We start from the raw sequence: 24,157 nt of genomic DNA, 5'->3' as shown, positions 1-24,157 counted from the left end.
CCTGGTTATAGAGACTTTGTTCTAATTGGTTCAGTACTTAGGACCTCTGTATCTCCTCATTTATAAAATGGGTTATGGTAATTGATCTCTAAAGATCTCTTCAGCTCCTTATATCTGAGATTATGCCTTTCAAATGTTTTATTTAATTATTTGAAGAAATCTCAACTTACCATAAGTAAACTCAATAAATAAAAAATTTAAAGAAAATAAAATTGAGGCAGTTGCTTTTCTTTACAGATAATTGTATTGCTTTTCTAAGCAATCACCATGGGTTATCTCTGGATATTGAGCTTCTTAATAAATTTAATATATGTGCTCTTAACATGAGTCCAGAAACCCATCATTGAGCTACAGAATGGCTGTTAATCTTTTAGCATTTTATACAATGGTTCATTGTTTTCATTAGATTTCCAAAGATATCTGGGACCAAAAAGAAAAAAAAAATATTGGAACCATAGATCTAAAATGACTTTTCACAATGTAGCATACATATACCATTTTAGTAATATGTCAACTGTAAAAAGCAATGTTCAACTGTACCTGAAAAAAAGAAAAAGGATCACCAAATTACAAGGTTCCCTTTTAACATAGTGGTCTAGTAATTTAGTGCCTCTACTACTTTGTGGTAACTATGTTTCACAAGCCATTTTTAATCTACTCTAGTTTTCTTTGACCTTGAAAGGTAGAGAGAAAGAGAAAAATTCAGACTTTGTGTAGATGTTACTGTTCTGTCATGTCATATGACAGGAGTACACAGTACTAAAACAAAACAGATACAGTTGATTCCTTTAATACAAATTCCACAAAATGGTGCTTATACTTGGTTTCTCTTCTCTTGAATATTATTTTCTATTCAGTGAACTATGTTTGTGAAGACTTTACACTTCCTTTTGCATTAGGCTGCAAGAAAAAGCTATACTTTACAGATAGTTTAGAGTACCCTAATTTTATGATTATTATCTACTCTAACTGGAATCATGTTTTTAAAACACTTTGATGTATGATCATCCCAATGAAACCCCTGAATTTTAACAAGTGAATGCTCATGTCTTTTCTCTGCAGAAACAACACTGGCTCTAGAGGTGTGCTGGTGACAGCTCTTGATCAGTTTCTGAGGACCAATTTTTAAATTTTCAAGGGATTTTATGATCTGGTTGACATCAAATTGTAGCTTGAAACCAGTCATGGTGGAGTATTTACACTGTGGAAATCAGTAACCTCCACTAATTAGGGTTCCCACCTCCTGGGAACTGGACTATTAAACATTCAGCAGCATGGCACTGCCTGTCTCATATATTTTCTCAGTTAGGGTTGTATATTTTGCGTATTTTCTATCATTAAAGTCCCTATAAAAATTCAAACAAGGCAAGCATTTGAATAAGTTTTCATTAAAATTCCACCTCTGTAAATGTACTTAAACTGTTTTCACCTGAATATACATACTCACCTCATGTACATATACATATCACAATTTCACATAGAATAAAACCCTAGTCACAAAGCTCAGAATAATATGGAAATAATAATAGTTGCCTCTCAAAGTTATTGTGAAGGTTAAATGAGATAATGTGCATTAAGTGCTTAATAGGCACTTCAGAGATATTCAACATGTGTTAGTTCAACTGTTTCTGATCAGGTTGACTATTCCTGCTGTATATGTGAGGGGGGCAAAAAGCCCTGGGCAACAAATCCACATACAGCTTCCTGGGTGTTACAACCTGGTATATGAGATATACCTTTGGGAAAAAAATGTTAAGAGCCTCATTGAAGCAATTTGTTGTCACACTCCCAAGATTCCTTTAACAACCCTGAGAAAGCCGTTTCCATGCACTGAAAATTAGTAACGGGATAAAGCTTTTCTTGGTAAGAATTGATCTGGGAGCATGTCAGTAATTAGCTTTGTCAGGACCTTTTCTCCCCGCCACACCACAGAAATTGAGATTTGTGGTCATGGCGATTGGAGGAGCCAGTGTTGTGGGATTGTGGGGGTAGGGAATGAGGTGGGGGTGCAGATGAAATTGATGGCATGGTTTTGGTTAAAACAGAGATACAGATTTAACTTCTGGTATACCCCTTCACTGTTGAGTCTAAAAATTTCTTAGCAAAGAGTACAGAAAGTTATGATGCAACATTTTGACTCAGTAGATACTTAGACCTAGCCATTTTGACCCCACAAATTTTTAATGTTTAAATACTGAGCTTATGAATGTGATTATTTTAAATAGAACTATACCAGCAATTTGGTCAAGGCAGTGTTTTCTGCAATAACCTCTATAAATTCAATTCAATTGTTTGCAATTTTATATAATGAATGTATGCATATATAGCAGACAATATCTAAAATTAATACATCAAAAATAGCACTATAAAGATATTATTTAGATATATGGAAATAAACAGCAGACAAAGCAGCTGTTAGCAGCATCAGTACTCCAATGTATATATTTGAGTTCGTAAAATATTCGTGGTTCCTTGTCTTCTGGGTGAACTGAACCGTCATTCTTGCAGGGTCTGTACCATTACAGACAGTACTGCCTGTATTAGGCTGTTTTAGTTTTCCATAACTTTTGATTTTTTAGTTTTGTTGAGGTCTAATTTATATACCATAAAATATACCCATTGTCAGTGTGAATATATTATTCAATGATGGTTTTATTTTATTTTTCAAATTAGCAAAAAATAAAAATGACATTTTGGTGTCTAGATCTATGAATTTTAATACATTCAAGTAACACCATAATTGGGATACAGAACAGTTCTGTCACCTCAAAAACTCTCTTTTGCTATCTCTCTGTCATCACTTTCTACTCCCCACCCCCCAAACCTAGCCTATGGCAACCTCTGGTCTATTCTCCATTTTTGTCTTGTCAAGAGTACCATATAAATGGAATCATATAGTAACCTTCTGAGACTAGCTGCATGTTGTTGCATATGTAAATAGTTTGCTCTTTTTATTGTCAAGTAGTGTTGCACTGAATGTACCACAGTTTGTTTTTCCACTCACCAATTGGATATGGAGTTGTTTCCAATTTGGGTGGTTGTGTTATAAAACTGTTATAAAAATTCAGGTTATTGTGTAAACATCTTTCCATTTCTCTAGATGAAGTATTCAGGAGTAGGATTTCTGGGCCATTTGGTAAGTATATGTTTAACTTTATAAGAAACTGCCACATTTTTCCAGAGTAGCTGTACCATTTTTCATTCCATCCAGCAACTATGAGAGAACCAATTACTCTGCATCTTTTCCAGTACTTAACAATGTCTGTCTATTTGTCTATCCATTTTCATGGTGGTAGTGGTAACTCATCATGATTTTAATTTGATTTGCCTAATGGATAATAATGTTCAGCATCTCTTCATGTGCTTATTTGCTATCCTTATATATTCTTTGGTGAAGTGTCTATTCAAGTCACTTTTTAATTTTTTAATTGGGTTGTTTTCTTGCTGTTGAGTTTGAGGCATTCTTTATATACCCTGGACATGAGTCCTTATTATTTTATCCCAGTCTATGGCTTGTCTTTCATCTTCTTAGCAGGGTCTTTTGTAGAACAAGAGTTTAAAATTTTGATGAAGTCTAATTTATCAAATATTTCTTTTAAGGATTGGGTTTTTTGGTGTTATATACAAAAACTGTTTGGCTAACCAAAGTTCTCTTGTAGTAAGCATCTCATTGGATCTTGTTTTTTTTTTTTTAAATCCAATCTCATAATAGCTATATTTTGACTAGAGTATTTTTTCCATGTACATTTAATTTAAGTCTTTATTGATATTATTGAATTTATGTCTGACATTTTGCTTTTTAAAAAATGTCCCAAGTCTTTTTTTCCTATCTGTTTCTTCTATATTTTTTTCTTTCCTGTTACATGTATGTTAAAATGTGTAGCATTTAATTTCTGTTTTTTAAGCTATATTTTTGAAGCTTTGTTTAGTGGTTGTCCTAGGGATTATATTATGCATTTTAATTTATCACAATCTACTTTAGATTAACTTAATTTGGTAAAATATAGAAACTTTGCTCTATATATATATAGTAAATGAGTAGTTCATTTACTCCTCACTCTTTTGTGCTATTGTTATATAGATTATATCCGTAGATGCTATAAACCAAACAATAAACTTTTGAAATTATTGTTTTATGTTATCTTATGTCTTTTAAGGTAGTTAGGTGAATTAACACACACACACACACGAAATCTTTTATCTTTACTCATGTATTTGCCTTTATTGGTGCTCTTTATTTCTTCATATGGATCTGAGTTACTCTTTGTTGCCCTTTGGTTTCAGCCTGAAGGACTTTCTTTGGTATTTCCTGTAAGGCAGCTATGCTGAAATGAATCCTCTGTCTTTTTTTTTTTTTATCTGGAAATGTCTTTTCAACTTCTTTTTTAAAGGATAGTTTTCCTGGATATAGAACTCTTGGTTGACAGTTTTGTTTTTTTCTTTCAGTGTTTTGAATATTACATTCCATGGCCTTCTAACCTCAATTTTGTGTGATGAGAAGTTAGCTGTTAATTGCATTGTTGTTCCCTTTATACATAATGAGTCTTTTTAAAAATCTTGCTGTTTTCAGTATTTTCTCTTTGTCTTTTGATAGTTTTTCTATGATGTGCTGAGGTGTTGATTGCTTTGTGTTCATTTTACTCTGGGTTAGTTGAGTTTATTTGATCTATAAATTTGTGTTTTTCATCAAATTTGAGAAGTTTGGGGCCTTTATTTCATCAATTTTTTTCTGCCCTTTTATCTTTCTTCTATCCCTCTGGGATTCCTGTTACATGTATGTTAGTATGTTTGATGTCCCATAGGTCTCTGAGGCTTTATTAATTTCTCTTCATTCTTTTTTCTCTGTTCTTCAGATTAAATAATTTCTGTTCATATATCTTCACGTTCTTTGATGTTTCCTTCTGACATTTCAGAACTTCTTTTGAGTCTTCTAGTGAGTTTTTAATTTCAGTATTAAATTTTCAACTTCAGAATTTCTTAAAAAAATAATTGCTATCTTTTAATTGAGATTCTCTGTTAAGTCATTAGAGTCATACTTTCCTTTAATTCTTTAGACATGATTTCCTTCAATTCTTAGAATATATTTATAATTGCTGCTTTTAAAATCTTTTTCTGCCATGTCCAACATTTGGGTTCAGTTAGAGAGGAATTCTATTGATTGAGTTTTTTCTTGAACATAGTTCATGCTTTCATAATTCTTTACATGTCTCATAAGTTTTTTGAAAATTGGGCATTTTAGTCAATATATTGTAGCAAGTCTAGATCCTATCCACACTCTTCTGAGGATGGTTATTGTTGTTGGTGGGTTTTTGTTTGTTTGTTTGTAACTTGTCTGCACTAAATCTGCATAATCTTTCTTCCCTGTATTGTGTCTGTCCTCAGTTTTTAATCCTTGTTTTTATTGTAAAGTCTGGCTTCCTAAGGGTGACCCATATGTTAGCATAGCATAGTGGTCAGTCAATGTTTGATCCAAGGTTGTGCCTACACACCCTGAACTTCAAAGCCTTCCTCTTTCTGCCAGTTGATCTGTGTTTGAGTTGGGGAGCCCATTCAAGCAGAGTTCAAACAGTTTACAAGTTGGCCCCAACATTTACTTTCTATAAGCCTTCCCATGTCTCCTCTGTACTTTTGACTTACATTCAGCCAGGAATGTGTACAGAGGCTAGAGCTCTCTCTAGTCTCTCCTGAGCAATGATAACGCTTTCCTGTCAACCAGGGTTGTGTGAATAAATTATCAAGGTCTTCAATTGTTGTCTCATTTCTTGTATCTTCTTGCTAATTTTCTGGTTAGTCTGTGGGTCTTGTGTATGTTCCAATAAGGACTACAACCTTAGGTAAGCTGAGCCATTGGCTTTCTCTGTTTTCTTGCCACAAAAAACTGATAATTTTTTACTGATAATGGCATTGATCATGGATTTTTTCACACTGTACTCCAAATCAAGTGAACCCCCTCAGGCTGCAGAAACTGGTTTTTATGGCTTTACCCAGTTGGTAGAACTAACAAACTGACTGAGCTGGGAGGGCTGGAATGGGAGAATGCCTACTGTTTTTACCTGAGGTTGAGTTTTTTTTTTTTTTTAAGTAAACATTTCTCTATTTGTTGTATATATTTGATCAATTTTCAGAGTCTTGAAATGGTTATTTTAAGCATTTTTTTCTGGTTTTATCATTGTTGTTTAATGAGAGGATTTTCTGGGTTCCTCACTTCACCTTTCCAGAGGTCCCACCTCTATATCTAACCATTTTAATTTCATTTTTATTTTACTGAAATTGTCTTAACCTGGATCATTTTACCACTTAACTTTAAAAAAACACCATTTGATTTCACTAGTCCTTTTATAGTCCAGGTCAAATTTTGCAGATTATAGCTCCTGCCATGGAGACCTACTGCTTTTGTTGCTGTTGTGAGCATGTGGCCTTTATCTCCTATCAAGTCAGTTTTTCCCAAGTCTAATTTTACAGATCTAATTTTTGTTTATTTTTAGTTAATAATGTTACTATGTGCAGTTTAGCTATCATAAGTTTTGTTTTTATAGACGTCTCACCTGGGCCAATTTCAGCAATATTCAATATTAACATTGAGATGTGATTCCATGATCAGTTTTTTTGTCTATAATACATACTACAATGCTTACTTTTAGCTGTTATCATGTAAATGGATTTTTTTAAATGTTGATTATTTCTGCCAATAATCTACCAGTAATCTACAGATGTTTGCTGTATCAAAACATCTATGGATTCAAAATATCCTACTTCAATATGAAAATATTCCTTACAGGAGGTACTTTTGGATATACTTTATTTAATCATTATAAACATTGCTGATTTGACTTGGTATAATTTGAAAATGTATATCCTTAACCAACTTGTAATGATATTGCTTAAAATGATGGCGTTGTAGTTGAATTGTGTCCCCCAAAATATATGTTCAAGTTCTAACCCCTGGTACCTGTAAATGTGACCTTATCAGAGATCTCTTTGCAGATATAATTAGTTAAGATGAGGTCATTAGTTAAGATTGGATTAGAGTGGGTCTTAAATCCAACATGACTGATGTTCTTTTAAGAAAAGGGAAATTTGGATACACTGACAGACCCAGAGGGAAAATGGCCATGTGAAGACAGAGGTAGAGTTTGGAGTTATGCTGCATCAGCCAAGTAATGCCAAGGATTGCCGGTAAAGGCCAGAAGCTAGGAAGAGGCAAGTATGGCCCTGATGATAACTTGATTTAAGACTTCTAGCCTGCTGAACAGTGAGAGAATACATTTCTGTTGTTTTAAGCCACTCAGTTTGTGGTACTTTGTTATGGAAGCTCTCAGAGACTGATATAGGTGGTAAAGGAGCTTTAGAAATAAAATGTGTAATGGATCCAAACTTGGAACCCAAGCCTCAGAGTGTGTCAAAACATGGCTAAAATGGGCATGGTAAGGTTTAAAATGACTGAGGCACTGCTATGGATTCTAGTACAGAAAAGTGGTTGAGCAGAGTGTTCTCCATGATCGGGATGTAGCGGAAATCAAATGGGTAGACCCGGAAACTGATTACTAAACTGCTTTCTAAAGGATGACTAAGAATTAGCCATGTAAATAGAAGGATGGAAGGAAGAGTTTGAGTGACAGTGGGAAAAGTTTTACAAAAAAGCATGGTGTCATAAGAGAATCTCACCTTTTTTTTTTCTCATGATGAAAAACTCTGTGTGAACATGGGCAACATGATGTGGAAAATTGAGGCATGCAAACAAAAAATTCAGTCCAAAATAACTAGTTATGCTACCAAAGGAGGTGTGTGTGTGTGCGTGTGTGTGTGTGCATAAAATATCAGAATGGATTTTTGAATATCTAATTTTATTATTAATTCTTCAACCCACACCCAGCCTAAGAGGAAGACCTCAAAAGTCAGGTAGAAAGAACATAGTAAATTTGATTCATCAAGCAAGGAAGCACTTCTTCTTTAAGATAGAACACACATTTTGTTAAAATAAGTTTAAAAGAGTAAAAGGAAACTAAACATGATTGAGGGTGCTATTTTGAAATTGGCTTTTGCACCGTTTTCTGCAAACCAAATTGCATCTTGGTGTATCCGTTGCCAAAAAACAAGCTGAATTGAAAATACAGATGCACGCAATTTAAAATCACCCATTGGAAATAAAAAGAAAAAGCAGACAAACTAATGAAAACATTTTAATGCTTATATATAAGTACTATTTGGGGGATATTTTAATAAGCAAATGTTTATTTTTGTTGCTTAGAATATTCTCTTGGATTCTAGATACATAAATTTCAACCCACTGTTCCCAGGTTGCCATAACAACTTGATGCATTTGTTCTCTTGTGTCATTTTTTATCACATCAGATTTTTTTTAAACTTTGGTTGCTATGATAACACAGTATAGTTGTTAAATTTATTCTGTTCACATTTTGCGCTACTGGAAACTGGTAATTTGCTTGTATTTTTTTTTCAAAGAAGCTCATATTACAAAAATGTAATAAGGAAAATAGTGGTCTAAATTCTAATACAAGTTTATATTAAAATTTTAATTATGTGTATCAGTTTAGGCCCACATGGTGTTACTTCTGTGACATGGAGGATGGCTAGTAATTATCTAATTCTATTTTGAAGAAAGGAACCAACCTTTACTGTACCAAATGAGGAAAATGGCAGTTTGAGTTGCAGTTGCATCTCCATGCATGACTTCAACCAGAGAAACTGCTTTGTGGTGTCAAGAAAAACGCTACCATTACTGATTCCCTTATTAACTACCTTGCTTCTCATATTAACAAATATGAGCTCATTGGTTAAATGAATGACACTTTGACTTAATAGAAATCCCTAATCTATGCTGACCTACTCCTAAAAAAAGAAAATATTTTATCAGAGTTACCCTTGTTTGGAATTAAATATAGGGTGGATATGGTCTATATGTAAATTTGTTTTTATTGATTCAGTATACACCTACTGTCTCCTTTATTTTGATTACTTTTGATGGTATTTTCGTAAAAACATCTAATTACATCACTTAAAATTGGTTCTTCCAGCTATAAAAAATTTAATAATTTGTACAGTTTGTGCTGAGAGGCATGCCAGATAAGGGACTAGGGTCAAGAGACTTTGCTAGAGTCTAACAATTATTAACTGTATAGCCCTGGGAAATTATCTGCTGATTCTTAGTTGTAAGATCTGTAAAATAGGATTTAAAATAAATAATCCATAGATTTTATTTTTCAGGAACTCAGTGAAATACTATATTGAAAGATCTAGTACAGTGCCCACACATGGTAGATGCTTAATTTCCTCCTTCTCCCATTCCCTTCCCCTGAGGACCAGTGGGAATGAGTGGGAAGTCAGAAACTGCTGGAGCTCTGGCTAAGGTAATGAGCCCAATTCTTGAGTATTCTCTCTTAACCAGTATAGTCTAATGTTCAGTGGTAAAGGGTGCCTGGCCAATTTGGACTTAATTAGGGCTGGAGTTACTGTCTTTGGTATCCCAGCTGGCTCAGTACAGTAAATGTAGTATAGCAGCTGGGATCTCCAGGAAGTTACAGTATTTGGGGTTGTCTTGTGCTTCTGTGAGGGTATTTGTGTTAGAACATGGAGCCAACCAGAAGCCAAGGTTTAATGTAAAAGATAAATCCTCTTGGCAAAGCCTTTGTGGTCAGATCTGGATTCAAATTTGACTCTTGTTTTGGGACCTTGCGAAAATGACAACCTCTCTGAGCCTCAATTCCCCATAAATATGTAAATAAACCAGTCATTGAAAACATATTAATTGAACACCTATAGATAATACCTACTTTGAGGATTGCCATTAGTATTAGAGGTAATAATTGTAACACGATTTCAACAAATGGTTGTTCTTAAGCCTAGACTGTTGTGGCTGATGGCATTGTTAACAATAATGCTGATGCTCGTTGGCAAGGGCTAGTCAGAGTTTTAGGTCCCTGGCTATTGCCTGAGAATCAGGGTAGACACCTGACCTAGCAGGAAAACATAGAGTGGTTTAGAGGAAGACTGCCACTCTGGGCATGTAAGAGTACTCAGAGATTATTCCAGGCACTCTGCATGTTTGACTTAAGATAGTAAAGCAGATGTTGGCTATCCTCAGCCACAGGTGAATATGGGGATGCTAATATTCTGCTAGGCCTGGTGAGGACTGTCTCTAGAAATGAGCATGCTGTCTCTCCAGACTGAAGAAACAAGTTTCTTCACCAGACAGGGACCGGGGAGGCTGGAACTGACAAAGTTACTGTGAACTTATTCCTTCTCGATGCCTAAAGCACTCCCGAGTAATAAGGCAGAGTACTGAGGGCGATGCATCGGCTCTATCAAGCCACTAGGGTGTCATTTAGAACCACTCTGCTAGAACAATGGAGACATAAATTTCAACCCACATTCTCTAGTTGCTATGGTAACTTGATGCTCTGGCTTTGTAGTATCTTGTGTCTTTCCACTCCTTTTTCTTTCTTTTTTTTTTTTTTTCCCTTGTTCTTAATCATCAGGATTTTTACTTTGTTGGTAATTCCCTAAATGTGGTTTTTGTGGCTTCCTACCATCCTATCTCTCCCAGCTAAATTTCTGAAAATGTTGCCAGGGAGTAATTTCCACCTAAGAATAATAGCTGGATATGCATGTTCACACAGGAGTGCTCTCTCTATCTCCCCCACCCTACTTCTCTCTCTCTCCCTCCCTCCCCCCACCACCACATATACACACACACAAACACTCATACACAGGTAGATAATTCTAACTATGTTAGAAAATGGATAGATTACTAAAGCCTTTAAATGCTTTTTGTAAAGTAGCTTGTGTGTATTAAAATTGTAGAGTAAGTGGTCCAATTCTAGAACAACTAACTGACATCAGAAATTGCAATGTGGCAAGTTGAATAAAGAGTGTAATTCTCATTGTATTTCTTTTTCTCCACATGATCACTTTAACATATTAAGATTGTAAAGAGAAGTGTTTTTCAGTGTAAAGAGCACAAGGCAGACTTGGTTTTGCATTCAGACTTCATAACCTCTCAGCTGTGACCATGGGCAAGTTACTTAACCACTCTGAACCTCATCTTAAAATGGGTTGATAGTTACCTTATACCATATTTGTAAAAAATAAGTTGAGTTAATATAGGTAAAGTACTTAGAAAGGGTCCTAAAATAGGTTTTAGGATATTATAAACAAATATTAATTGCTTCACATCTAGCCAACTAACAAAAGGCATTTGAAAAATAAAATTTAAGTCTCACTCATTAGATGAATGTATACTTTCTTTGTTATCATACACATTTCCATATCACAAAGGAGAGGCAAATATTAAAATACAGAAGCAGAACGTTATGTTGCCTTACCTGCATGCCCACAATGTAAAGAACTAAAGAACTAATAGTGAAGAAGGCATTTCCTGGAGGCCTTGCTCCAAGGGAAGATGCCTTCTTGTTACACTCAATCAAGATCTTCTATCCAGGACGAAGCCTGGTTAAAAACATCAAGCTAATAACCAACAGATTTAGAAATTCTCTTATCTTCTGTAAAACAATAGTTACCATCACAACAATCTTCCTCTTTCATGTAGTAAGTGACTGTGCTACAAGTACATTCTAAGTATAAAAATATGTTTAATCAGGGGCAATGAGAAGGCAGGAAAACAACATTAGGCAATGCAGGCAAAGGGCTATTGCCAAGTTGTGACTGCTATTATTGCTATGCAAAAATAAGTGGAAGACAGAAACAAAATTAAATTTTAAAAGGAAAACTGCAATTATATGACACAATACCCGCTTTATATAAGTATTGGGTCTTTCAGAGAGTAAGTCTCAGAAAATTAAATAAAAAGGAAAGAAAGAGATCATGGGAAAACTCTTAAAGGGATAATGTCCAAAAGATAATTTAAAAATATGTATTTTCGGGTAACAAGAACAACAAGCATAAAAGAATAAATAAATTATTTCATCTGTAATGCTAGTAAAATGGAAGTGCTAGGCAAAATAGAAATCATTGAGTAAATATTTGATAGACTTATTAATCAAAGAATGTATCCTAAACAATTGAAGAATTATCTATTTGACTATAGTCCAGACAAAGGATGGATTTTAAAAACTGAATAAATCTAAATAGAATCCTGCCCTGACTTTCAATAATTGAGAAATTTGGGACAAGTAATTCCATTTTAATAAGCCTCAGTTTATTTATCTGAGATAAGAAAACTGGATTCCAGTCTAGGTTCTGCTATGAAACATTGCATAAACTCAAACAAGTCTGCTTCTATGAACCTTTTTTCTGATGTGTTAAGCGACGGAGTTGGTCTCTAGGTGGCGATCTCCATGAGTACATTTTCAGTTCTGACATTCCTGGGCTCTATGTTCTATTTGGTGTTGATATTTAACTGCGTTTCCATAGTTAAGGCTTTTATTTTTCAGCTGTCTTCTGGAGCTGCAGTTTAAGTTGGATCCCAAAACCAGATCCCGAAAGTAACACAGAGGGTAATTTGCAAGGATTTAAACTCTTTGCTGTATGTTGCTGTATCCTGCATAAAGCAGGCAGTTTATCTGTCCTTAGGATCTGAGTGTCTGATAGTGAGATGACACAACTTCCCCAGTTCCGTAGTTTACATTCAGCTTCAGTTAGTGAGGGGATTTTGTTGTTTTGATTCTATCCCTTGAACATTAGTGGAGCATGTAATTTGTGGCATAAGACTGTATTAAAGTCTCATTAAAAAGTGTTTATTAAAAACAAAACAGTGTTATTCACTGTTGAAAATACAAAAGACATAAAGAACAAAAAGAAGTGTCACCTGTTATCACAAAAATTCAGAAGTAATCACAACCATATTTTGGTGGATATTTTTCTCAGTATTTTTTGGTGTTTAAGTATGTGTATGTGTGTGAATTTTTTTTTAAACAAACATTGATTATCATTACTATATTCTTTTGTAATATACTTTTTCACTTAAAATAATCTTGCTAGCATTTCTATGTCCATAAAGCGTCTTCTATAGCATAATCATAAATACAGAACATGTGATCATTTAACAAATAGCAGAATAGAATGGATGCTACGAATATGGATTCTGGAACAAGACTAGTTAGTTATAAATCACAGTCCCACCTTTTACTAGCTATGTATGCTTGGGTCTGTTATTTAACTTTTCCAAGCCTCAATTTCTTTCTTTATCAAACTGATGCAGTAATAGTATGGACATTGTAGGCTGTTGTAAAAAAATGAGTAAATCCATGTAAAGCATTTAGAATAGTGCCTAGTAGATAGTAGGCAGTCATTAAATATTAACTACCACTACCAACATTTATTTTGTTCTGTCTAATATTTATTTTAAATAGGTGATTTTATTTCATTTGCGCTTATTGTGGGTCCCAATATATTTAGTTATTCTACCATCTCAGGACATAGTTTTCTGTTTGTTTACCATCCTTTTTCCTCACCCACCCATTTCTACCTTCTCTTGTACTGCACATTTATCTATGTTTTATTTTTATTTTTCCTCTGCTGGTTTGGAGACTTATGATTGTATTTCTGTGCTTTTATTTGTTAATTCTGTGGCAAACCTAATAATATATAAATTACTCTAAGAAATCTAAAGGTTTTAAGTATTGCTCTCTCCAAAATATGACGAGGACCTTGGCATACTTTAAGAACTCATTGAACACCCCTATTTCCTAACTTGTTGCCTTTATTTGATTGTAAAAATTAATTTTTATTTTAAATCAATGGCTTATTTAATTTGTGATCTATTTTATTAAATTCCATGCTTACCATTTAGTTATGTACTTATGCATTCCTCTGGGTTCACTTTTCTTCTTGGTGAAGAACATCTTTTAATAATTATTTTTGCAAGGGTTGTGATATTAAATTATCATAGTATTTGTATGCTCATACCCACACATTTGCATGAAAGTTTAACTGGTTATGAACTTGTAGGCCAGCAGCCTATTTTCTATTGCCTTTGTTTTCTGTTATTGCAAAGGAGAATCTGCTTAGTCTAATTGTTGTTCTTCTGTAATTAATGAGTCTTTTCTCTCTGGTAACTTTTCAGTTTTTTCTTTATCTCTCACGGTTATTTTCAGTTTTACTATTATGTGACTGAGGGCATATTTAACTTTATTTTTCTTGGTCAGTTCTTACCAGGCTTTATCTATCAGAGGACTGATGTCTTTTTTTCACTCCTGGCAAAGTCTCAGCTATGTTTATTTAAAAATCGCTTCTTTATTTTTCTCTACATTCTTCTTTTATGGTACTCTGAGATGTATATTGGAACCTGTCTATTCTTCAGGTCTTTTTACTGCTCTTTCATGAAATTTTATCTCAGCTTTTCAATGCTGTGTTCTGAAGGGATTCCTTATCTTCCCATTCTCATTGAATGTTTAGTCTGCAGCTTATGCCATCTATTAATTTTGTTTGTTTCACCACTATATATTTTTATTCTTAATATTTCTAATTGGCTCTTTGTCACATCCATCTGTTCTTGGGCCATCTCTTCCTGTTTTATAATGTAATTTTTTGGCCTTTAAAAAATATAAATATATCTTTTTTCATCACCTTGAGTATCCTAAGTATATTTATTTAAAGACATCCATACTCTCCCATAACATTCAGATTGGACATACTCATATTTTGGTTACTGATTTTATTTACAGTCTTTAGCATATTTTTTCAAATGTTTTAGAGCTTTGGGCCTACATCTTCTTTTAAAAAATTGTTTACTTTGAAAAAATTTCAAATTTAAACAAAATTTGCAAAAGTAGTAAAAAATTTCCCATATAACTTTTACCCAGATTTCCAAAAGTTAACATTTTACTACACTTGTCTATCATTCTCTCTACATATAAATATGTGCATACTTGTTTTCTGGAATTTTTAAAGAAGAAATTTGCAGATATAATACCCTTTTACTCCTGAATACTTCACCTGTATTTCCTAAAAACAAGGACATTATTTTCTATAACCAAGATATAATTATCAAAATCAGGAAATTATCGTTAAGTATAGTTAATTTAATATAAATATTCAAATTTCTTCAATTGTCCTACTAATGTCCTTTTAGCAAAAGAAAATAATTTTTCTGATATAGGATCCAATCCAGGATCACACATTGCATTTAGTTCTCAAGTATTTTTAGTCTCCTGTAATCAGGAACATTCTTTAGTCTCCCTTTATCTTTTAAAACCTTACCTTTTTTTTTTCAAGAGTATAAGACATTTATTTTGTAGAATGTTCTTCAGTTTGGGCATTTCTACTGTTTCCTTATGAATACATTCAGATTATGCATTTTTAGCAGAAGTACTACAAAACAGATATATCCTTCACATGATATTTGAAGGTGCATGATTTCTATTTGTCCAGTTACTGATTAGGTTAACTTTGTTCAGTTGTTTAAGATCGCGTCCAGATTTTCACTGTAAAGTTACTATATTCGCTGAGGTCAGGATTCAGAGTTGCTGCGGTAGCTGGAATTTTGTGAACAGGGAACCAGGGAGAAGAAAGCCAAGACCAGAAGGAGTTTCAGAAATTTACATAGGGTTTCTCTTAGGTCTTTGTCCCACTGAAGAGCTTCCCATGCAGAAAGAGTCTTCAATGCCTGGCATAAAATAGCTACTAGGGAGACAGTAAGCTGAATAAGAGATTCCAGAGGTTGCATAGTGCTGGAAGACATAAGTCGTCTGACCAGCCAGATGATTGAACAATGTTCAACACTCCAAAATTCAAATTGAGGACCCAGAAAAGCCATGCCTTAGGAAGAAGGCTATCCTATCTTTATAGTATGGCTACTCTAGACCCGATATAACAATGCTTAAAAAAAAGCCTTGGAAGGATTACACTTATCTGTCAGTAAATTAACTGCCTGTCAGAACAAAACGCAACACTGTTTAAAGGAGTACAACAAAATCCAGCTTACAGGAGAATGTCAGCTAACAAATGTAGAAGGAATGAAGGAATTAGAAAATCACCAATGGGCAGCCAGCATCGTAATTTTTTGGGGCAAGAATCAGCAGTGGATGCTAAAATTAGTGGGTGAAAGTGGGTAAAACAGAAGATACTTGCCTAAACTCAAAGTGTCTCGCACAAGTACTTACTAATTGTTGAGGAAAAATAGTAACTTTACTGTGGGGACACTTGGTAAAACCACCTTAACCAGCTGATCAAAGTTAACATTACCAGTCACAGGACATAGCAACATCATATACCTCCCAAAAATGATGTTCTCAGAAGCAGACAATATTATTTCAGTGGTAATTTTGTAAAATATGCATAACCAGAATTTAACCATGAGGAAATTTAAACCAAACCCAAACTAAGGATTCTCTAAACATGTCTGGCCAAGTACTCTTCAAAGTGGCAATGTCTTGAAAGGCAAAGGAAGACTGATACATTGTTCTAGATTAAAAGATATTAAAAAGATATGACAAATAATGTGTAAATTATTTTAGCTTGAATCCTGGATAAAAACTAAGGACATTTGTGGAGCAATTGGTAAAATTTGAATAAGGTCTGTAGATTTGATAATAATATTATATTGATGTTATTGTCTTGATTTTTTTATCATTGTATTGTATTTTTTATAATGTTAACATTTTGGGAATGTGGATGAAGGATACATGGGATTCTTTGTATTATTTCTGTGACATTTTTGTAAGCCTGTTGTTATTCCAAAATACATTTAAAACTTAAGGAAAAATAAAAACCAAATATATATATATATCTCCCTGGCAACGCAGAGTACGACTCCCGGGGATGAATGTGGACCCGGCATCGTGGGACTGAGAGTATCTTCTTGACCAAAAGGGGGATGCAAAATGAGATGAAATAGTTTCAGTGGCTGAGAGATTCCAAATGGAGTCGAGAGGTCACTCTGGTGGACATTCTCATGCACTATATAGATAACACCTCTTAGGCTTTAATGTATTGGAATAGCTAGAAGTAAATACCTGAAACTACCAAACTCCAACCCAGCAGTCTGGACTCCTGGAGACAATTATATAATAATGTAGATTACAAGGGGTGACAGTGTGATTGTGAAGACCTTGTGGATCACACCCCCTTTATCTAGTGTATGGATGAGTAGAAAAATGGGGATAAAAACTAAAGGACAAATGGGGTGGGATGGGGGGATGATTTGGGTGTTTTTTTTTCACTTTTATTTTTTATTCTTGTTCTGGTTCTTTCTGATGTAAGGAAAATGTTCAGAGATAGATTGTGGTGATGAACGCATAACTATGTTATCACACTGTGGACAGTGGATTGTATATCATGGATGATTGTACGGTGTGTGAATGTATCTCAATAAAACTGAATTTAATAAAAAAAAAAAAAAAAGAAGAGTGCAATGTTCAGGGAGGCAAGGGATTAAAGACTCCAGCCCAGAAGTTTGCTTTGTTTGGTCCATTTAGTGTTAGTTCACATGATATTTTAAAAATATATAATTGCCAACATTTTAAAAATCAAGATATTTCACATAGAAGTTGAGATTTCCAAGTTCTCTTGAAAATTCTAAACACCTGGCAATGCTGGATCTGGATTTCTTCTTGCAAGAAAAGGCTGAAACTGACTAGAGATTGCACCCTTTAGAGGGGGCATGAGGTCTCCATTTTTCCAAAGACCATCCATCACTCCTGACATATTTCTTATATCTTGTTCACGTTACTTATTTTATGCACCTGCAATCATTTAACATTTTGACATCTAGTCAGTGGTTTTCAAACTATCATGTGTAAGAATCACCTGGAGGACTTGTTAAATCTCAGATTGCAGGGCCCTACTCCATGGTTTCTGATTGAGTCAGTCTGGGGTGAGGCCCAAGATTTTGTCCTTCTAACAGCTTATTAGGTGATATTGATGTTGCTGGTCAGAGATCACAATTTGAAAAGTTAAGGATAAGTGGGTGGTAAGGAAGTTTAGGAGTTATGTGTAGTGATTAGGTGCATAGGCTTTGTATTCAGACAGAATTAGATTTTACAGGTTTTGTTTTCTCTTGTAGAAAACAAGGATGATTGTACTTACTTCATAGGTTTTCTTTTTTTAACTAAATGAGATAATACGTATACATGTGTCATTATCTTAGCAGCAGGATCTAGCTTATTGTAAGTTTTCATTAAATGATTATTGTATTGTTGCTATTATTAATACATATTATGTATTTTAAGAATGTTGATTCTAGGGAGGATAAGGTCAAAGATAGAAGTAGGTTTGGAGCAAGAGTGATCAAGTGTCTTTCTTTTTTTTAATAACAAAGGAATTATAGAAGTATAGAAGAAAATTACTATTTCCTTGAGAGTAACACCAATGGCAAGTCACCAGGGAAGGATTAGTGGTGAGGCTATGGAAACATAGAAAGCCAGTCAAGGTATTGAAATGGAGTGCCTTGAATGTACTCAGGAAGTACATATAGGTCACCAAATATAGGAAGTAGCAAAATCATAGATTCATAGGATCAGACTCAGAAGTGGGGTGTTTAATAAAGAGGAAAGAGACCCTATGAGATGGGGGGCATTATCTCCATAGTTTAGATGAGAGAGATGAGACTCATAGAATTTAAATATTGCTCCATTTCACGTGGCTAGTGGATAGAGGTGAAAGGATTCTAACTCATTTCTTTCTGACTCCAAAACCCATGCTCCTTTTTTCTGAGCATGATGCATCTCAAATCCATATTTGTATTTGACTGAACACTCCTGCTTGTCTAGATAATTTCCCCCTTTCCCAGCATTATTTAAACATCACATCCTTCAGGAAGCCTTCTTTGATTCAACAAACTGATATAGACGCTTTGCTTCTCTGCTCCCATACTTTACATCTGTTATTGTGATTAACACATTGCAGTATGCATATAAGTGTGTGTGTGTGTACATGTGTGTGTGTGTGTATCTCCTGCTAGAACTCCTTGGAGAATAAGAACCTCATCTTAATGTCTTTATATCTCCTGAGATCAATAAATATTTGTTTAATGAATGAACAATAAAGATTAGATGAATTGATGTAGGGATAGATGGATGATGAACAAACAGGCAAGAAGGGCTCAAATCTGTCTAAGGGGAATGTCAAGCTCATCCACCTGTGGATACTTAGTAGCATCTGCATTAGAAACAGAGCCCTTTAATATGTTGGTGGATATGTTGCCATGTTTGGTATGATGATGGTTCCAGGTAGCAATGATGGCAGTGCAACCTCAGTCAGCACTTGATTCTAATTGATTCTAATCTCATCAGAGAATAGGCCTCTCCTGTGGACAGCTACATGAGTAATGCAGACAGATTAGCAGATGTGATTTATTTCCACAGTTTGTGGTCCCAAACAGGCATATCTTTATTCTGCCTTTTTAGTTTGTAGTTTGCCAAGTGGATGACCAAACATTAGGCCATTGACAAATCCCTAGTGTCAGTAAAAATATAACTGAGTTCATCAGGAGGATTTTTGGCAAGAGATAGGAGAACAACCTTAGGTTCTACCCCCTGAGTGAAACAACCACATCCATTTTCAGTTTTACATGGCTGGCACTGAGATTGAACAGCATCAGCATCCCAGTGGACACCAACAGTTTCAATTTAGCCAAATCATTATTCAACTAGGCCCCCTAATTATTCAATTAGGGGAACTTCTATGAATCAGGGACGCCATTAAGCCAGTTGCTTTGGCTTAAAGATTAGAGTGGGGGATAAAGTTTTCCCCTAAAAGGAAGCTGTCATTTTTTTTTTTTTTCCCATGTAAAGATAAAATGCTGCTGGGGCCAGGCCAACTGCCTTCTTGAATATATGATTTCCATGTAACAAGTCAGGTTGCTAGGGCCTTTATCACACTGTTAGATTTTGAGTCCCAGTTGAACAACCCCTGAATGGGGATATCATGTTGGAGAGTCACAAGGCCTTCACCAGTCAAGTGTTCTGTCTTGACAAGAGCTCAGGAGAAAATTAATAGCTACTTTTCAAAAAGGGGTGTCCAAGAGGAAATGAGTCTGACCCCTGAAGGGTGATTTTGGTTGGAGGTTGCGTCCCTTTACCAGCAGTTCTAATTAACCTCTATTATTCATAAAGGCTTGTAGTTTAAAAGAGTGATGAACACTGTGGGACCCTAAAGGTAGAGAGTATGCCATAGTTTGATGAGAGCTTCCAATATAGCCTGTTCGATTTGGCCCCATTCTAAAGATGTTGATTTGTGTATTAGCTGATATAGAGGACTAAGTAGGATGTCTAAGTAAGTCACATTCTCTCCAGTATCCAAAATGTCCAGTAAGATGCTGGGTCTCCTTTTTCATGGTTAAGGCTAAAAAGAAAATGGTTTCTCCTTGACTGCTGGAGGGAATCTGCCCATGTAACACGTGAATTTTGTTGGAGTTTATCTCTCACCTGTGCTGGTGCAGCTGTTGTAACACCTCATTTAGGGCAGTTGACACTCAGGTTTCTGATATGCCAACTAATACGATGTCACCTCTATGTAACAGCTTTGTACATCGGAAAGTAGAGGCACTCACTAAATCTTTATGGCAAATGGCAAGGGAATTTAGGTACGGAGGAAGTACTACAAACATAGTGGAGGCCTCTCCACATGAATAGAAATAGTTCTTGCTCCCTGAGTGCCAGAGAGCTAAAAAAAAGATGTTGGAAAGACAACATATCAAGTGCCAATAGATGCAGTTAGAGTTACAATGTCTGAAATAGCTGAAACTTTGGAATCAACGTCTGAATTCACTTGACAGTAATTCACTGTAAACCCTCAGCTCCTGCTAGCCTTTTTTACTAAACATTCTGGGCAATTGTTTTAAGACACTGTATCTTGTACTACTTCTACTGGCTTTTAAGTCTTCAATCAAGTCTGTGATTTCTCTTTCTCCTCCTGAGATTTATATAGTTTTGACAGGTTATCCAAGAGGTTCAGTAAAGAGTGTTGGGAAGTGATTTGCATGTCCCAGCAGCATTCCTTTACATGTAAGTCTTCCTGTTTGGTAGAATCCCCTCTGGACTTTATGTGTATTTAGAGTAAAACGTTAATACCAATTATGCATTCAGCAGTGGAAGCCACAAAAATGGTACACTGAATTGGCCTAAAGTGTCCACCATACAGGTCACTTTAGCTTTTCTTCCCATTGTGAATCCTGCCCAAACTCCATAGCTGAATCAAGATGCCTTTCCCCACTGTGGCTCTCTTGGAAAGGTTGTGATTTGGGTGCCTGTATGCATGAAAATATGAGTTCCTCCACTCCTCAGAGTTTTCCGAATATACAACTTCTTGGTCCCTCTTGGGTGCAGGGAAACCTTGGCCCCATTCATAATCATCCTTTTCCTTAAAGCAGCTGAGGTCACATTGAGGAGGAAACAGGGACATGGAGGACAAGGGCAGTTCCATGGCACTAAATAAGGCACATTAGCTTGATTTTGAGTGGTATGGTGTTGATGGTGGCTTGTGGCTCAACCAAACTAACACTAATGTTCCAGTTCACCCAAAGTCCTATATCAGCACCAGTGTCATCATTACTGATACCATCTACTTCAACCTTGGGAACCTCTTGACTTGGCAGCCATAACTATGCTTCCTTCCAGCCTGGGCCTCTGAGTTTGTTTTCTCTGGTTGACTTGAGCTTGACTTGTGCAGTGGCAACTTTTTTTTTAAACAATTTCACTATAATCTGAGACATTTGCTGCCCCTTTGTCATGATAACATCTTTTAAATTCTCATCTGACTTTAATATAAGGGCTGGGGGAATTTTCCAAGGCAGCCAGGATGACTGCAAGGCTTTATCTAGATATCTATGTGTTAATTTCTCATGCTGTAATGGGTTATCTTCAACATTGTAAACCCCCTCTGAGCAGTAAATGCCCAAAACTAGTCAATGCCTCACCTATGATTTCCCTTGGGAGCTCTCTATCTCAGGGAAATCTCTCTGAGAAGACCAAAGTTCCTTTATAGCAGCCAGGAACCACTGTAAAAGACTCTTTGCCCCTTTGATGCTGTCTCCAAATGGACCTAAGGTTGGCATGATAGTTTGGAGGAGGTTCTGAGCTGTAAAAGGACTCGGACATTGCCATTCTTCCTTAACTATCGTTATGCTACCTACCTATTCATCTCTCAAGTGAACCAGCCAAATGATTTGTCTCGTTTCTGCCTATAGTGGTCACAAATTTCTCTCCTTTCTCTATCAGTGCAGATACTTGTATCAATAACTGGTATCTGAAAGAGAGTGGAAACTTTCATCCACCCAGAATGAATCTTAGGACCTGAGGCTGACTGAAAGGTTGGCAAGGAAGTCCTCCCACCAGGAGAAGAGTTAGCGACAACCAAGGCACACTTGGGAACTGTCTTTGAGTGTATTTTCTGGTGCTCAGCCTGCAATTACTCCCCAGATTCCTCCTCATTAATAGGCATTAAATTGAAAGACCATTGCTATGCAGTTGATATACAATTTGATCAACATGTTTGCTACCATTCCCATCGACTTCTCATAAATCTTGTTTATTAGCTGGCAAGCTCCTCATTTGTCCTCTTCCAGAAAGTCATGTGTCTGTCAGCATTCTGTACTTGTCACCAAAACTAAAGTTTTACCCTATTTGCATGTTAAGGAGTTAGCCTACCATAGTATCACGGTGCTGGCAGAAGACTCAAGACTCCTGGGTCGACACAAAAAACTTTATAACTCACAACACTAACAGTTTCCAGAGTATAATCAATTTCTTGCGCCATATCTTGAAGCTCCAATTCCTATAAGGCAATGTGAAGAGGTCCGGGTGATACCTTCACATTACATTATATGAGAGGAGCTCTGAGTTTACGGAACACAAAACTTTTATAACGGTCAGTAAAGGCCAGTAAACATGCCTGCCCTTTGCTCTGCAGGGAGGCACTCCCCATCTTTTCAGACTTTTCACTAAACATATATCCTTGAAAACATAGTTAAGAACAAAGTTAATCAGTGCCTCTGCTTGGGCTCAGGGTTCCAACAGGTAACATAGAGTGCAGGTTCCTGCAAGTATGGAAATTTACATAGGATGAAAGCATCCTACATAGGATCTGGCTTTTACCAGATCATCAATTTACCTTTGTATAGTCCAAGTTCACCACTGCTTGGTGAAAAGTTTTAACATTTTTTCAACTTGACTTTAAATAACTGTTATGTTTTATGCTTTTTCTTTGGGAGCAAGATAAAAATGGGTTAGACTGTGTGGTCATATTCTAAAAGTAACATGAGCAACATCTAATAATATTTAATGAGGTCTTAGATGTTTTAATGCACATGTTAATATTTTATAAAGCCATTGCAGAAAATAATAAGTATTGATTTTTTTGAAACTGTGTTCAGCTTACAGGTTGCAGTGGATCAAAGGAAAATGCTCCATGTGTTGAGCAAAATAAAGGAAACCAGTGTCTTGAAAATGAAACTGTTGAAAAGACAAGTGTAAGTGTTGGAGTGTTATCTTTGTTTCTTTGTTTAATGGGAAGGATTATGTCTTGGTCTCTGTAGATACTGCCTCAAGTAGTGACCAAATAAATGAAAATGTGTAACTTAATTTCTGACTTTGGCCTGGTCAACAAATTGGGTTTTCCTGCTACTGATATGACACTGAAAGCATATCATTTTGAGTAATTGTGTTTCATTTTGAGGTATATGTTTGGTGCATGTTCTTAAGTTGCTGGTGTTCACACAAATATTTTATAAGTTACATTCCTTCTTTCTCCTGTCTGGTCCAGACCTTCCAGAAAAACCCTTCCCCACACTGCCCTTTGGTAGTAGTACTGTGGGTTTTCAGGTCCTATTGTTTTTTGTGTGGCAAGAGCTTCCTCTAAGCAATCTGAAAACTATTTCAGTCATATTTTTTGTGATTGTCGTCTCATGTAGTTATTAAATACAGGATATCAGAGTGAATCATCCCTAGGGTAATATTAAAGAAGTCTAGTGCTTTCTATGATGCAATCAAAAACCCTGGGAAAATATATGTGTTTCCAAGAACATGTCTTTTACTAATCAGCAACCTCAGATTTAATTTGTTTTTGATCAATTGTTACAAGTTGACCCTAATTTACTTTCACCTGAATAATAAGTAGGGATTCAATACTCCATTTCATTCATAAAGTCATTAAACTTAATCATGAAAACAATGAAAATAAATCACAAATATTATTTAAACAGTAAGTATTTAAAGCAAATATAAAATTCTTTTGGGAGGTTATT

At 35.4% G+C, this 24,157-nt stretch overlaps 1 protein-coding gene across 2 annotated transcripts in view; it reads left to right on the top strand.

The window, feature by feature from the left end:
• The window catches only part of DLG2 (discs large MAGUK scaffold protein 2), a 2,332,374-nt gene that overhangs the window by 575,782 nt on the left and 1,732,435 nt on the right, over positions 1-24,157 (top strand). For both annotated transcript variants that reach the window (XM_037840899.1, XM_037840898.1), the window contains exon 4: positions 23,288-23,383. In XM_037840899.1, coding sequence (XP_037696827.1) covers positions 23,288-23,383 — 96 coding nt within the window. The remainder of the gene's footprint in view (positions 1-23,287; positions 23,384-24,157) is intronic.

The sequence above is a fragment of the Choloepus didactylus genome, chromosome 6 (assembly GCF_015220235.1).
Source record: "Choloepus didactylus isolate mChoDid1 chromosome 6, mChoDid1.pri, whole genome shotgun sequence".
Lineage (NCBI taxonomy): Eukaryota > Metazoa > Chordata > Mammalia > Pilosa > Megalonychidae > Choloepus > Choloepus didactylus.
The sequence above is the reverse complement of the archived record's forward strand: the minus strand, read 5'-3'. Positions and strand labels throughout refer to the sequence as shown.